This window comes from Cibotium barometz, chromosome 17, assembly GCF_041138505.1.
Source record: "Cibotium barometz isolate CiBa-2024 chromosome 17, ASM4113850v1, whole genome shotgun sequence".
Taxonomy (NCBI): Eukaryota; Viridiplantae; Streptophyta; class Polypodiopsida; order Cyatheales; family Cibotiaceae; genus Cibotium; species Cibotium barometz.
The window spans coordinates 22284278-22300849 of NC_141062.1; the positions used below are offsets into that span (position 1 = coordinate 22284278).

The window sequence follows — 16572 nt, forward strand, 5'->3', positions numbered from 1 at the left end:
TATCAATTCTTGATGATGATCCAAAGAATTGAAGACTAAAGTACATATGTCCAGGTTCAGATCCCCAAACTCCCAGCTCCCTCCCATCAACAAGACGCATCTTATATCTAAGACTTTCCCACTTCCTTTTTGCTTGACCCATCAACACCGTTCTCCCCCCAACACCTATCAACATGTTTCTCTACCATGTTAAAATCCCCCATAATGATGCAAGGGCTTTGAATGTCATGTTTAGTAATTCACTCCCATAATGATGCAAGGGCTTTGAATGTCATGTTTAGTAATTCACTCCCACATCTCACCTCTTATCTTATGGTTGTGAGCTCCATATACATTGACTATCCACACCCTCTCCTCATCCACTTGGATTTCAACTACCATAATTCTATCGTTGGGATGATTAGGTATAATGCTGCTAGGCTTTAAATCCTTCCTAACAATAGTTAAAACCCCACTAAAGCCTGATTTCACTAAACCATCCAATCCAAGAAACTATCTTTTCTCCAACACTTTGAGCCGAATAGAATATGTTTTCCTGAAGCACATCCCCCAAAAGGTTGAGGTCTTCTTCTTGTCTGTGTGTGAGGGTCAAAAAAAACCACGGGAGCCTTAAATGTGCTTTTCTACGTTTTAGATTTATTAGTCGTAATCTGTTATGGATGGCAAGCATGAGCATACCCGCCATAGCCACTGCTGTTGCAGCGGCGACGGCAGCAGCAGGTGGGGGGTGGGGGAAACTTTGAAGGAGCTAGATTTCCACAAGAGCCTGGCGGCAGCAGCGCAGTCCAATGATGTGCGCAGGATGCAGCAGCTCATGAGGCGAGGGAGCCCCGTGGACGGAGACGACCCAAGCGGCTACACTCCTCTTCACTACGCCGCCCGTAACGGCCACTTGGAGGTTTGCCTCCTCCTCCTCCAGGTCAAATCAGATCAAGCCCTTCTGTTCTTTTTTTGTTGATCCTTTGTTCTTGCTGTGGCTCACAAAAGGGTCGGCTGACAAGGATGAACCTGTGGTTACCTGGACGCCGGTGATGGTGTTAATCTGGGCCTAGCAGCCATAAGTGATGAGGAAACGGTGAACACGACGAGGTGGAGGACTACAGAAAGGACGCTGGGATGGCGTTTCCCAATGCCGGGAGCTTTTTCTTGAAAAACGGCGGTGGTTGTCTTTTCCGGGACGTCATGGCTGGAGGGATCGCCAGATATGAGTGCTGCTCTTGACACGTTACAAACTTAGATGCCAGAATCTCCATTTTTGGAATGCTAGTAGAGTCAGGCACGACAAGGAGCGTTGCCTCAGTCAACGTGCCACTTGCAGAGACTGTTGGCGCATAGGATTGGACGCTGACTGTGCCTCCACTGCTCACAAGCCGCCTGCAGAATGTGAGCTGGATTGCCAGCAAGAACCTTGTGTGAGGGCTCAGTTAGGGTTATCTGAGCAGGCCAAGATGGATCAATTCATTCGTGGATTAGATCCTAACATCCGGTTCATAGTTCGTAACTTTGAACCTAGCACATATGACCGGGTTTTGACTCTTGCTCAAAATGAAGAAATGAGAATGAACGGAGACAAGCCTAAACAACCGCAGTCTAGTACCAAACCCCAACGGGGGAAGGGTACTCTGTCTTCTAAAGACGCTAAGATAGACAACAGTCCTAGCTCTAGTTCAGGGGTTAAGGAACCTAAGCCTAAGAAAATCCTTGAGGAAAAGGCTAAAGCAGGCATCACTGGAGGATATCTTTCTGCAGAGGAGCAAAGGAAGTACCAGTCAGACAACAGATGTTTTTTTTGTCATACCATTGGGCATGGTAAGAAGGATTATCAAAAATGGCAAACGGAGCAAGTCTCCAAAGAGCCTTCTGCCACAGTTGTCTCGCAGTATCCCCCGCTCCTCTAGACCCGCATGCTACCACCAATGCGGTTTAGATCTTACCTTCTATGCATTGCATGCCATCCATGGTGCTTGATGCTAAGCAGGAGGGTGAGGCTACAACCACACAGAAAAGCCTGATCCGAGCTTATGGCTCTGCCAAGGGCCGCCAGCTCATAGTCCTTTTTGACACGGGCAGTTCTGAGGATGCCATCTCTTCCGAGTTGGCTACCAACATGAGCTGTATCTTAGTGTCCTATCATGTGGAAGTGGATGGGTTTACACCTGGTCTCCGCACCCACATATCTCAACGGGCACAACAATTTTCTTTTCAGGTTCAAAAGGCCTTATTCCAACGAGATTTCATTGTCTCTCCTCTTTTGGGGTGTGACATGATCTTAGGAATCTAGTGGTTTTGTCAGTATGAATCTATTCCCAATTGGGGACAGGTGTCACCAGCCTGGACATTTCCCAGTCTGAAAGGGGTCTGGTGGACTCCAGGATGTTTAAATATTTGGAAAGTACAAGCTTTGGGAATGGGGGATTATCCTAGAATACAAAGGACCACACTCCTAAAATTTAGGAGAGTTGCTATTTTTGGCCCGACTCGGAAATTCTGTTCGCGTCATTACATCTGGAATTGACAGATACCAAGAGTTGGCAAAGTGCCTATGACAGAATGTCTACCAGTTGGGATATTTTTAGAGGTAAAGATTATGGAAGGACCCATCTCTTAGATTGGGACATGTGGCAAGAAAGTGGACCAAAGTGAGACAAGTGGCCTGACACTTGTTAGAAAAAGGATCAAAGTGAGACAAGTGGCCTCACACTTGTCACTTCAGCTATTGTGTGGCTCTCCACTTGTCATCGTAACCTTCTCTTGCCATTTTAGCTCATGGGAGGCCCAAATCTATAAATTGGAGCCCTCTCTCTTCATTAATGGAGGCTCTCTTGCTCCACACTAGCCTCTACCACCGTTACAGGTTGCCCTAATGATGGCTACTCTCTTTCTCTCTCACTTGAAGGCTGCCCATGAAGAATACCGGCTGTTGGGGACTGTCTTGGAGGCTTCCATCGCGAAGAAATACTGAAGGCAAGGGTATTTAATCATTTATTATGATTTCTAGCCATTGTACTTGTTACACCAGCATTTGTACTTGCTGTACCTGCTGTACCAGCCATCGTACCGGCTGTACTAGCCACTATACCTGCTGTACCAGCCACCGTACCGGCTGGACCAGCCATCGTACCTGCTGTACTAGTCATTTTACTTGTTGTACCAGCATTTGTACTTGCTGTACCTGCTGTACCTGCTACCATACCGGTTGTACCAGCCACTATACCTGCTGTACCAGCCACTATACTTGTTGTACCAGCCATTGTACCTACTGTACCGGCTGAATGGAGAGTTGTACTTGCTGTACCAGCTCTATTGCATGAAGACCCGTGGTTTTTGGGGAAGAATCAGTACCCACACGGAGGTATATGGATTATATTGTTGGCTCGGCATTTCTACAACCTATGTTCCGGCTTGGTAGCCTTGTGTTGGGCTGTGTTATGGCATTTGTGTAGGGATAATCCGGCATCTCCCGTGGGGAGAGTAAGGCCCTCAAAGCTTGTACATGATATTATTCTCCTTGGGTAATAAAATACTCCAAGGGGGGGGTCGGCCCATTCCGGCCTCTATGCGGTGTCACACGTACAAGCTCCATTTTCAGCATTTGTGGATGTTTTGTCCAGCTTTATGTTTTATTCAAAGTGATGATGGATATGTGTTAAGGCTGTGGCCATGTTTAAATGTTTTAATATGCATTGATGGTATCAACAAGTGTGTCAAAGGCCCTAGTTCCCCGGGCACTCACCGCCGCGAGTTTCATTGGTATCAGAGCATAGGCTTTCTTGGAAGCGGAGGCTTCCTTCTATCAATAAGGAAGAGAAAAGATCTCAAGTGGGAACCACACTTACCATCATTGCTGTTAAGCATGGCTAGCCGCTTCATAGCTTATGAAGCAAGAGCATGAGCAGTAGACAGCTTGTTGATCTAAGGATTTATGAATTCACAAAATTTATCTTGGCAGTGTGGAGTTGGCTTTATGTGCACACGTTTAGCACTCTTTCCATATGGATATTGTGGATTATATTATCAAGCTTACAGGCAAGCTATATGGAGATACTCAGGATATCTTAAGGATATGGTGACGAGATATTTCTTTTGGCTTCATGATCAACTTGGCAAAGAAAAGCTAAGTATACTTTGAATTTGCAAAGTTGGTGCTTTTGCTATTTACTATGAAGTGTTGATGTTCACTAACCCTTGTATAGCCATGCAAGGAGAAAGGTGGTGTTGTTTGCCTTGAGATGGTTTCAGGGAAACATTGTTTATGGCTCCCTTTAATGGGATGAATTCTTTTCATGGCTCTCTTTATTGGGATGGAATATATCTATGGAGATTTCTTTCTTGGACGAGATTTATATAGATATTGGGCTTAACAGGCAATTTCTATGGACGAATCTGTCCGAGTTTATAGAGAAGAAATCTTTGGTTATCTCATGGATATGATGCTTTTATGGATAAAGTCCACCTCTACTCCAAGGTGTGTGGTTAGCACGGAGTATGTGGTAAGAGTTTTGGTATACAAAGATTATGGTATACAGGTGTATGGATTCCTGGACTTCTTTTCTAGGAATTTGGATCCATCCTCAGGTTTATGGATTATGTTTATGGCTCCCTTTTACTGGGATGGATTATTCTTTTTGGCTCCCTTTATTTGGGATGCATTGGACTTATGGAACTCATGATTCATATACCCTGTGCAGTGTTCTCTTGTCCTACGTGCTCTCTTGAAGATTGTTTCTATCATGTGTGGGTGGAACAATAGAGAGCAGATGGAAGGGAACATGGGCACTTGAGAGGGTAGTGTGAGTTGGTGGCCGAAATGCCTATAAACTATGTGTAGCAGAAATGCGTATGGAACACCAGGTTATCTATGCCTGCGAGTGATTGTTTTCAGGACTCCTTGTTTAGCCGCCCTGTGTAGTATTTCTCTTGACCTAAGTGCTCTTCAAGATGTTGCTACCTTGCTTGGTAGAACATAGAGCCAATGGTAGAGAATATGGGCACTGAAGTCGGGCCGGGCGTCAAGGCAGCTCCTTAGTGATCTACATCGACATACCATTGTTTTCTAAATGCTGAATTTCATATGCATTGGCATGGAGGATTTGGCAATGGATGCCCGTGAAGCTATCTATTGAATTTCTCCAATAGTAATACAATTTACTTAAGGGAGGGGTCGGCCGTTTTGGCTCATTGTGTGTCTCTTGTAAGCCCACCTCTCATCCAAGGTGTGTGGTCAGAGTACCAACACGGAGTGCAAGTGGTAAAGTGGACATGACGGGACATATATCTATGCCAAGGGTCATGTGGACCGATGTCTTGTTGGCAGGAGACTTATTTTGTCTCGCCCATTTACTTGGGACATGGATTATGATATCTGGACTTATGGGACTGATTTGTCTCGCCCATTTACTTGGGACATGGATTATGATATCTGGACTTATGGGACTGTTTGTTCTCGCCCATTTACTTGGGACATGATTATGATATCTGGACTTATGGGATTGTTTTTGTCTCGCCCATTTATTTTGGGACATGATTTTGATATTGGTATTATGGAGACTTATTTAGTCTCACCCATTTCTTTGGGACATGGATTCTTCAGTTATATTCGATTTTTGAGACTGTCCCGTCTCGCCTACTCGATGGGACATGATTATATCTTGAATATATCGCTTGAAGCTCAAAGTTGCGGACAACTTTTAAGAAGTTGGGGAGGATGTCACCAGCCTGGACATTTCCCAGTCTGAAAGGGGTCTGGTGGACTCCAGGATGTTTAAATATTTGGAAAGTACAAGCTTTGGGAATGGGAGATTATCCTAGAATACAAAGGACCTCACTCCTAAAATTTAGGAGAGTTGCTATTTTTGGCCCGACTCCGATGGAAATTCTGTTCGCGTCATTACATCTGGAATTGAGCAGATACCAAGAGTTGGCAAAGTGCCTATGACAGAATGTCTACCAGTTGGGATATTTTTAGAGGTAAAGATTATGGAAGGACCCATCTCTTAGATTGGGACATGTGGCAAGAAAGTGGACCAAAGTGAGACAAGTGGCCTGACACTTGTTAGAAAAAGGATCAAAGTGAGACAAGTGGCCTCACACTTGTCACTTCAGCTATTGTGTGGCTCTCCACTTGTCATCGTAACCTTCTCTTGCCATTTTAGCTCATGGGAGGCCCAAATCTATAAATTGGAGCCCTCTCTCTTCATTAATGGAGGCTCTCTTGCTCCACACTAGCCTCTACCACCGTTACAGGTTGCCCTAATGATGGCTACTCTCTTTCTCTCTCACTTGAAGGCTGCCCATGAAGAATACCGGCTGTTGGGGACTGTCTTGGAGGCTTCCATCGCGAAGAAATACTGAAGGCAAGGGTATTTAATCATTTATTATGATTTCTAGCCATTGTACTTGTTGCACCAGCATTTGTACTTGCTGTACCTGTTGTACCAGCCATCGTACCGGCTGTACTAGCCACTATACTTGATGTACTAGCCACCGTAACGGCTGGACCAGCCACCGTACCTGCTGTACTAGTCATTTTACTTGCTGTACCAGCATTTGTACTTGCTGTACTTGCTGTACCAGCCACCATACCGGCTGTACCAGCCACTGTACCTGCTGTACCAGCCACTATACTTGTTGTACCAGCCATTGTACCTACTGTACCGGCTGAATGGAGAGTTGTACTTGCTGTACCAGCTCTATTGCATGAAGACCCGTGGTTTTTGGGGAAGAATCAGTACCCACACGGAGGTATATGGATTATATTGTTGGCTCGGCATTTCTACAGCCTATGTTCCGGCTTGGTAGCCTTGTGTTGGGCTGTGTTATGGCATTTGTGTAGGGATAATCCGGCATCTCCCGTGGGGAGAGTAAGGCCCTCAAAGCTTGTACATGATATTATTCTCCTTGGGTAATAAAATACTCCAAGGGGGGGGTCGGCCCATTCCGGCCTCTATGCGGTGTCACACGTACAAGCTCCATTTTCAGCATTTGTGGATGTTTTGTCCAGCTTTATGTTTTATTCAAAGTGATGATGGATATGTGTTAAGGCTGTGGCCATGTTTAAATGTTTTAATATGCATTGATGGTATCAACAAGTGTGTCAAAGGCCCTAGTTCCCCGGGCACTCACCGCCGCGAGTTTCAGCAGGACATCTTTATTATCTCTAAAGGTTTTCCTGAGCCTATCATGATTCATGGGGATAGGCGCATTCTTGGCATTCCTATGATTTCTCATCTCTAGGCTTGACGAGTTGTCCGCAAGGGAGCAGAAGGAGCGTTGATTTATGCTCCGGCAGCTTCTATCTCATCGATAATAAATGTCTCATCTTCTTCTTCAGTCCCTCAGTTGGCATATCTCCTTTCTCATTTAGACATTTTGCTTAAGGATGATCTCCCACCCTCTTGTCTTGAGGATCATCGCCCAGCAAGTTTTCTTATCGTCTTTCCAATACTTTCAAGGGCAAGCTAGAACAACAGTTAGTACTCAAACATTTGAAACCTGTTCCTTATGGACACATTTTCATAGTCAACATAGACCACCAAGCACTTAAGTGGCTCCCGACGATGCCAAGTGCCCAGTGGAGTGATCGGCACACGAGATGGAGTCAACTCTTCCACCAGTTTGGAGGACTAAACAAGTACATCCTTGGTAAGCATTACCTAGTGGCCGATGCTCTTAGTAGAAAGACCTGCATCCAGACCATTCAGGAGTCTTACCATTCTTAACATCTTTGGAAAAGACTTGGAAGAGCAGTATATCGATTCCGCAGAGTTTGGCCCTCAATTTTGAGCATGGCTATTATTCAGTTCACAGATAGGCACATAAGCTAAACGAGATGTCCACTTCAAGGAAGGGGATAGGGTCTATTTGCATATCACGAAACAGAGATTGAAACAAGTGGATAAATGTTGTCCCAAGCTTTCTTTCCGTAGTTTTGGACCCTTTCCTATAGTTAAAAAGATAAGTGATGTCTCCATAAAGTTGAAGTTGCCTAACAGTTGGATGATGCATGATGTTTTCCATGTTTCTTGGCTAAAACCATATGTTGGCATAAGTTTTTGATGTTTCAGATGAATAGCAGCCGGATGTGGTAGACGAATCAGAAGTCATTGAGCTTGAGCAGATCCTTCTTCATCGTTGGAAGCATGGTTCCCATCAAAGACTCCGTCAGTTCTATAAGAAGTTTTGAGATCGAGGTATCTACGAAGCAGTTTGGCTAGACGAAGAGTTCTTTCAAGAGTACCCCCAAATGTTGGCGGATTACTTGGAAGCCATGAACTTGCCGCCAAGCTAAGCCACATGCACTCTGCACTGTAGTGGATGGTGACAAGATGGCTCATCATCAGTGCAACATTGTACAGCAGAAGAACCCTTTAGGATTTGATATTTGTCGTGCGTCGTGACCCCATTGTAATCCTCAGTTCCGGATATGTCAGTCGCGAGCTATGTAGGTCATTCCTCAGCCTTAGACAGTCAGTCAGTTAGTCGAAGTCCCTTAACCCACTTGGAGAGAATCATTCATGCATATAGAAGTCATAGAAGCCTTAGGGTTTGCATCAGGACATGTTGCATTTTGCATAGTATTCATCCCATGTGCATTTAGACCTCCTAGATCATTGCAGAAGCCTCAGATTATTATCCAGTATTTTTTTCATATTTTATATTATTTATATGGCATTTTTTCACATTATTATCACCATTATTTATTTTATGCAGGATATGAAGCAGTCGGCCAGCAGCTTTCAGGCAGCCGACTTGCGCATGAAGAGCATATGAATAGCATCACTTGCTCATCCCATCATTCATTCATATCTCATAATTCAGCCATCAAGCCTTCAAGCATTTGATCCTTCAGCACAAGAAGCATAAACGATTGAGCATCTAGCCCTCATCACCAAAAACGAAGCATCATTTAGCATTCAGTCCCTTAAGGGTTCAGGGTTTTCAGCATCTACACAGTTTTCAGCATCCATACACGCATCGTTTTGCTACAGCCCTTCCGGTGAAGGTAAAATGCATTCATATATTCATTTTCAGCATTAATTCACAGCCTAGAAACAGTCCCAATCAGCCCATATCTTAGCCTCAGATTTACAGTCTTCCTACATTCCATTGGAAGAGTGCATAGGCTTGGGATCGGTCATCATTGATGCTTCTACAGCTGTGTACAGCTCAACCCGACTCTTGGTCTTTCAGAGATCTTGCGTTTGGCTTATCTACAGTCCAAAGTCATTCTCTTCAAAGATAATAAAGCAAATACTCCTAGCAATAGGAGGGAGCCCTTCAGTGGGTAATTTGGGACCCAATCCGGTGTACAGTTCTCTCTCTCTCTCTCTCTCTCTCTCTCTCTCTCTCTCAGACACAGGGAGATCGATCTTCAGACACCCGCACATCGTAGCGGAGGAAGACAGTCCCAGTTGACTGACTTCTTCCAGAGATTGGCACCAGTAGCCCAGCCACACACATTGGGAGTGACATCTCAGCGGAGCGGAGGAGATTCGAGCTAGGCGATGACCTAGACTAGTCGGCTATCAGACACCACGGCTACACCACAGAGAGATCGCGGCCATCCGGTCCCGACACCAGCAGGAGGTCCAGGAGCAGCTGGCACATTTTCGCTCTGATCCAGGACGCATGTTCCAGACATTTACGGCATCCTCAGATCGGATGTATGACATATTGTACCCAGACTATGGGACTGGATGGAGTTAGGAGTAGATAACATATCATACTTGTATCACCCCTTCAGCATATAGAGATGCATTAGTAGCCCTAGTACTCCATCCACACCCTCTCGTTTGTACACCACCATTGAGTCCCCTATGGTTGTGTTGTCATACTTGTACATTTTATTCTCACTCCACATTTTCCTCTTGGTGACTGGAGGAACATCATTGTACTACTTGTTTGTCTCATAGGCCAATTTTGGCCTTTTACAGACGTAAATATATCTTTCTTTCTTTCTTTCTTTCTCTCTAATCTCTTAAGGTTTGAAGTGGATTGCTAAAGACTCGCGGAACTCAGGATAAAGAAGGCGGTGTGAGACTTGTGTGACAAAATCCCTGATCAGGCACAATTCCACTGTATGTTACACAGAGTATGGACTGGCACTGCTTCATGTGCAGGACAATGCACACCTGACCAAGACCGTGTATGGGACTCGTACACTTGACCTTGGAGGCTTAGAGTGGAATCTTGGCTGACTCGTCCCGGACTGGGGCAGAGCAGCCATCATCCTTGCCTCAATCTCCATCTTCAACAAGACCGATCGAGAGAGAGAGAGAGAGAGAGAGAGAGAGAGAGAGAGAGAAAAGAAAGGCTTCAGCCCTGTGCCTCCTTCCAAGGGAGAGAAGGCGTGAGAAAATCTTGCAACTGCTTTGTCTGCCTCCTGTAGCCCTCTGTGTGCCTGCGCATGAAAGAACCCTGCAGCCTGCCACTTGTGGGGAGAGAAAGCGAGAAAACAGCCCAGCCCTCGTGCCGTCCAGCCTGCCTCCTGTCCTGCAGCCCAACAGTCGCCAGACACAGAGAGAGAGAAAAGCACGTGTTGCTGCCAGTCCATCCCGCCTCCTGTCCTGCAGCCGCCGGCTTGCCCCTGTAGACTTGCGCAGCCTTTCACCGGGAGAGAGTCCCATGTGCAGTCCAGCCCTACGCTTTTCTGCAGCCCGCGAGTCGCCTACCTTCCCAGCCCGCCAAAAAGCACATACGCCTCCAGTTGCAGCCGACTACTACTCCAAAAAGAGTGTCCCCGCCAGTAATAGCGTAAACTCCCCTCAAAGGGCCACGATTCTATCCAAAGGGGTTCTTTGTTTTTATTGGTTTTAAAACCTTTGTCCTCTCAAAACATTTGTCCCCCTCCACATGGGGTAATAAAAAGAACCTTTAATAAGTGTCCCCAAGTGTGAACATATAACCAATGTCCTACACACTTGTGTCTTGCACATTGTCCACCATGCTCACGCCTACGCTGCAGAAATTCACAGGGTAATGACAGATGGTCTAGTAATGCCCTCGGCCTTCTCCTCAGGTGTCTTTTGAGGCTGGCCTTTCTGTTTTTCTTTCCACCCGAGTTTCTTTGAGACTCATTGTCCGAATTGTATTTATTGTTATGAGTACCCTTATCCGGCTGGGATGAAGACTGCTGCTGTTGCTAAGGTTTGGGACATGACTGGACTTGCTTGGGCTTACCTGCGCTCAATATCATTTCTTGATTTTGCGCTAGGGTCAAAGCCCAGTCATAAGACTGAGGCTCGAAATTCTTGACAAAAGACCTAATGTTCGTATCTAACCCCCTGGAAACTGTTTCAGCTTCTTGTCTTTTGACTTCCCCAGCTGCTAGTTTGAATAGGTGAGCACACGGGTGGTCCATACTTGGAGAGTTTGTAAAACTCATCCTTTGAATTGGTCATGTATTGGGGTGGAAGGAATCTTGCTTTGAGGCTAGACACAAAAGTCTCCTATACATAATGGGGGACCCCTTGGGCACTACGCGAAAAAATAGCGGGTGGCAACACACCGTACTGCCCATCCGGCATCCAATACCTGCCTTTAATCTGGGCTGTTTACTACCCCAAAACGTGCCTAGTCACAGCGTAAAACTGGGGATTAAGCATGTCTACATGTTGCGCATGTGACACCTTTAATCTTAAAACTAACAAAGCTGAAAATTTGAGGGGCGTTTACATGAAAAGCATGCAACATTGACTGGATTTTTTTCTCATCAATTGGGTCTCTGTGCTTACAACACAATTACTTTGCAACACTTAAGTTGAGCTTGTTTACCGATCTTGATACTCAACTAAACTTTGTGTGTGTAATTAAAGCAGAAACTATTGCTTTGGATGCATTAAGTGCATGCATCCAATTCACATCAGTCTTCGCATTATAAGGCTCTTTGATGTCAAGGCAGTCCTGGGCTGATGCTCTCCTGGTGATTTGCAGAATGGAGCCAAAGTTGATAAATGCACTAGAGCAGGCAAGGCAACGAGCCTTCATCGGGCTGCATATGCAGGCCACATTGAAGTGGTGAAAGCTCTTCTACGAGCAGGTGCTGATGCTGTTAAAGAAGATTCAGATGGTTGCACTCCATTACAGAAAGCAGGTACTTTTTTCACAATCATGCAGACTTGAGGATGTTTCTCTGAAGTATGGCTTCATTTGTTCAAACTTCACCTGATTCTATCTGCCCTCTGATGATGATCAACAGAAGCTCAAGGACATGCTGAAGTTGTGCAGTTGCTTGTAGATGCAGCTAGTAGACATGGTGACAATCAGGGAAATATTTAAGGATATATATGCATGAAATGCACATTCTCATAGTCACATCAGCTGATCAGAATTTTGATGTTTGTCCTCACACCTCAGATCTGTCGTGGGCCTTTGGCCAGTGTTCAAGGTAACCTTTATGCAGTCCTTGTCTTTCCCTTCTCCCTTCCTTCCCTTGGGTGCTGGGAAGCTCTTCTGCCTGCATCTGCGCTAAGCAGAGCACAAGGTGGCCTTCTAGCCATAGGTATGAACGAGGATGGCTACTGGGCTGATCCTTGTCAGTAGGCATTGCTGACCCTTTCTATGTTTACCTACATTAGCCTTTATGACGTTAGTGAAATCCTGCGAAAAGTATTACTATGACTTTAAGGTGTTTCCTGTCAGGAAGAGTTTTCGCATTCTTGAAGAGACTCCTTTGAAAATGGCTCTGATCACACTGACAACGATTCTATGGTTGGCATAATTCTTAGCACATTGATCGGATTTCTTCCATAACGAGTCTCGATGATGCTAGTATTGCCTTTTGACTGAATTCAAGACTTTTTTCCCCTCAAGGTGAGGACAATATTGCCCCTCCCTTTTGGCCGTCTTGGATCCTTTGATTTTTATTGTACCAATTATCTTCTTGCGGTTCATTGTTGTATTTGCAACATCAAATCCTTCCTACAAGAGAATTATCTATATTGGAGATATCATCTGTAAGTGCATTGGGGGGTTGGCTATCAGTGTCGGGGTGAGAACAATGGATGCAATTGAGCCCTAAATGTGGTAATTTGGTTTTTTTTTTCTTTCAATCTGGCCGAGCTTCTATTTTCATTCACCTAAACCTGCTTTAATCTCCAGCTCCGCATCTCAACCCAATTTGGTTCACTCAAGCAGTTCCACTTGGCTCTAGTTCAATGAGGTGTCAGCGCAGTTCTTACCCAGTTTTTAGACACTATGGGCCTGAACACTTCCTTTACAATATGACCCTTCAGCGACAACAAGAGAACTTGAGCTCAAATCATGGTGCAAGAGCTTGAAACTTAGTTTGGGTAAGTCAGCACTGGAGATTTATAAAGAGCTAAAAGCATAAGGAGCTTAAACAAGTGTGATTTTGTTTAACCTACTAAGAGTTATAAAGTCTCAGAAAGATTTTGAGAATCTAGGTAGGGCGATTTCAATAGTTGGCGTTATCACACGCAGCTTGAGAAGCAAAAGTAGAGGGAAGCACTTGCCTTAATAGATTTAAGGAGGGTTTTGTAGTGTGTGATTAAGTATACAATCAAGACTTGAGTAGTTAATACAACACTTGAAGTCACACCAACAATCACTCGGAATGCGAATGACATGTGTCATCACATGAATCGATATTTACAACTTATAGCCTCAAGATCGATAACATATATATAGTTACAGCTTATGGTCTCAAGATCAGAAGAGGAGACGATTGTGAGTTTTCAGGTTGCATTGCATATTCACCTTGCCAAAGGGTAGTATAATCTTCTGTTTTGGGAAATCGCTTGCTGTCAACGGAATCTCCTCTTGTTGGGCTGAAATATTGGGTGCTCTAGTGAAGTTAACAGTATCTGTAACTCGAACCGGGGTTTTACACACTCAACTATTAATGCAAATAAAACACTTATGGATATTGTTTGAGCCTTAGATTTTAGGAGTATAAGGTTGGGTTTGTAGTATGAAGTATCTATCTGGGTTCTCTTCTCATTGGTTCCTAGCTACTTGTCATGGATTCACAACTCACTGATCTGCTCTTTGGTATGAAGGCAAGTTTGGATTTAGAGTCTACCCAAGTTTGTGCTTCATCTCAGTAGGAACTAGATGACTCCAAGAATGAAGTGGCATGATATCGTGGTCTAGAGTTTTTTTTTTTGGAATATTTTTATGCCATAAACTTCTCTGAGTTACTTTGCGGAAAGTGTAACATCAGAAGGGCAAGAAGATTCCTAAAGAAGGAGCCATAGAGGATGACAATACTTATAGTGAAGGAGTATTGCGGACACGGCTCTCTCGGGAGTAGTTTCGAGCCAAGCAATTGGCCACTCAATGTGTTAAGTGTGACACCATCAAGAGCACATCATGAAGGATTGCTTAAGGACATTGAAGGCGTAGTTCAATGAGGAGGCTTTTTTGGGATCAAATAGTGTGGCTATTATGTACTTGAGGCAACCTTGAGGGTTTGATTGGCCAATCGATGGGTTAGGGGGGTCTCAAAGATTAGTAAGCAGGCTAATTATAGTGGCTAAAGCTCATAAAGTTAACAATCCCATAAGTTTATAACTCACAAGTGACTATATTAGTGGGGTGAGCCTATAGACTAGATATATTGTATTGTTAGGGGACAAGATGGTATGTACCTAGATCATGGGTCAAGATTGTGCATCCTTGACGTAGACACTCTACCTATGACTCCTCAAGGAAGGTCTTGTGGTATGGGACGTCAGGTGATTGGTGTGAGTCTGTATGGGTAGACCCTTAAACCTTGTATGCTCAAGGGATATCTTGTGTGTACAAGATTTATGGTTGGGTGGCGAGGTAGCCTACGGAACTCTTATCTGGATTAATCTTGTGCTTGTCTTGTGTTTAGGAGATTTTGGATGGATTATGTTGCAAGAATGTTGATAGTGAAGGAAATACGTGCACCCATCTCAGCTTTTTTCATTTCTCGCACCTAGGGTGTGACAAAGTGATAGCCCATAGTAGACCTCCGGGTATTTGGATCACCTGCCTAGTCAGAATCTGAATATCCAACCAAATGAAGACTAGAGCCATATGAAATCCCATGTGTCAAGGTGTGCTGTATATATTTGAGAACACGAACAACAGCCTGCCAATGAGAAGTATGTGGTGTAGAAAGAAATTGACTTCACGTTGTAAGCAAGATTAGGTCTAGTAATGGTGAGATAAGTGAGCCGACAAGCTCTTTGTACTGAGTAGGATCATGATGGGGTGGAGAGTCATCGTTTTTACTCAACTTTTGATTTGGGTCCATAGGGCAAGATAATGAGCGACAATCCTTCATACCAAACCTCTCCAAAATCTAAGAAGCGTTCTTTTGTTGAGAGAAATATCCTTGTGGGCATGGCCAAACCTCCATGCCAAGAAAGTAGTGAAGTAGACCAATAGCAGTCATCTCAAAGGTATAACTCAAAAGATCCATAATTGTAGAGCAGTGCGGTCGGGGCCTGATCCAGTGAGAATAAGATCATCAACATGCAAAATGATGATCACAATGTGATCCTCCTCTATCAAAACATAAAGGTTAATGTCTGCAGGAGTTCTCTCAAAGGAATGAGAGAGAAAGAAAGCATCAATCTTTTGGTACCACGCCTTGGGAGCCTTTTTAAGGCCATAAAGAGCTTTCCGTAGAAGATAAACATGGTCCTCAAACCCATTATTACGGATGAAGCCAGGGGGTTGTTCAACATATATTTCCTCCTGAAGGTCCCCATTGAGAAAGGTGGACTTGACGTCCATCTAAAAGATGGGCCAAGAGAAGTGAGTAGCAATGGCAAGAACAATGCGAATAGTGGTATACTTGGCGGTGGGAGCAAAAGTCTCCAATAAGTCCTTGCCTTCCTTTTGGGCATAGCCCTTAGCCACCAAGCGAGCTTTATATTTGTTGAGTGAACCATCGGCAAGAAACTTCACTATATAAGTACATTTGATGCTAATAACCTTCCTGTGAGAAGGGTGGGGAACAAGTTCCCATGTGTGATTTCTGTTAATAGCATCCATTTCTGCCTCCATCGCAAGCCGCCACTCAGGAATTTGTGGGGCCTCCTTTGGTGTAGAAGGCTATGCACGATGCATCAAGGAAGTCATCAATGCAAAATTAATTGCAAGCGTGCCGGCTCTCTAGGGTTGTAATCTGGCAGATCTCCTCAATCTGGATGGAGCAATCCCAGATTGATAAATGGTCAGAGAAGGGACTTGAGAATCCCACAATGTAGAGTGGGGCCACTGCGAAGGGAGAGAGGTACCCGGTAGAGGTGGAGGAGAGGTAAGAACCAATGGTGAGGGTGGAACCAAGGAAGGAGTGGATGACATTGTTGGTGATTCCAGAGATTTGGTAGTCTCAGGGGTTTCATCAAAGTGCACGTCTTGAGATAATGTAACTTCTCTTTGTCGGGATCCCAAAGTCGGAAGGCTTTGGACGAAGATCATTTTGGTGAATTTGGGGTCAAACTTCATCCGATGAGAGGTTGGGAGCACAAACATGAGTATCACACCCAAAGACATGGAAATGAGAAACTGATGGATTTCTCCCAGAATAGACCTTCTCTGGAGTCTTTCCATCGATTGCCTTTGTGGGGGAAT

At 44.6% G+C, this 16572-nt stretch overlaps 1 protein-coding gene across 2 annotated transcripts; it reads left to right on the forward strand.

Annotated features, from left to right (window-relative positions):
* The first annotated feature begins 581 nt into the window (after positions 1-581).
* On the forward strand, positions 582-12945 carry LOC147629788 (putative E3 ubiquitin-protein ligase XBOS36). 2 transcript variants are annotated; one of them, XR_015267749.1, is made up of 3 exons: positions 582-919; positions 3950-4364; positions 11932-12068. XR_015267749.1 is itself a non-coding variant. In XM_086811313.1 (3 exons), the coding sequence occupies exons 1-3, from the start codon at positions 656-658 to the stop codon at positions 12274-12276; spliced, it is 504 nt and encodes a 167-aa protein (XP_086667439.1). In that variant the 5' UTR covers positions 582-655; the 3' UTR covers positions 12277-12945. The 2 variants fall into 2 exon arrangements, 1 of the variants encoding a protein (XP_086667439.1); XM_086811313.1 differs by lacking the exon at positions 3950-4364 and adding an exon at positions 12197-12945 and having other exon boundaries at positions 11932-12091.
* The last annotated feature ends 3627 nt before the right edge of the window (positions 12946-16572 follow it).

Coding starts and splice junctions, on each gene's coding strand:
- LOC147629788 (XM_086811313.1), top strand. CDS start 656: ATGGATGGCAAGCATGAGCATACCCGCCATAGCCACTGCTGTTGCAGC. Junction 920..11,931: donor TTTGCCTCCTCCTCCTCCAG/GTCAAATCAGAT, acceptor GGTGATTTGCAG/AATGGAGCCAAAGTTGATAA. Junction 12,092..12,196: donor CACTCCATTACAGAAAGCAG/GTACTTTTTTCA, acceptor GATGATCAACAG/AAGCTCAAGGACATGCTGAA.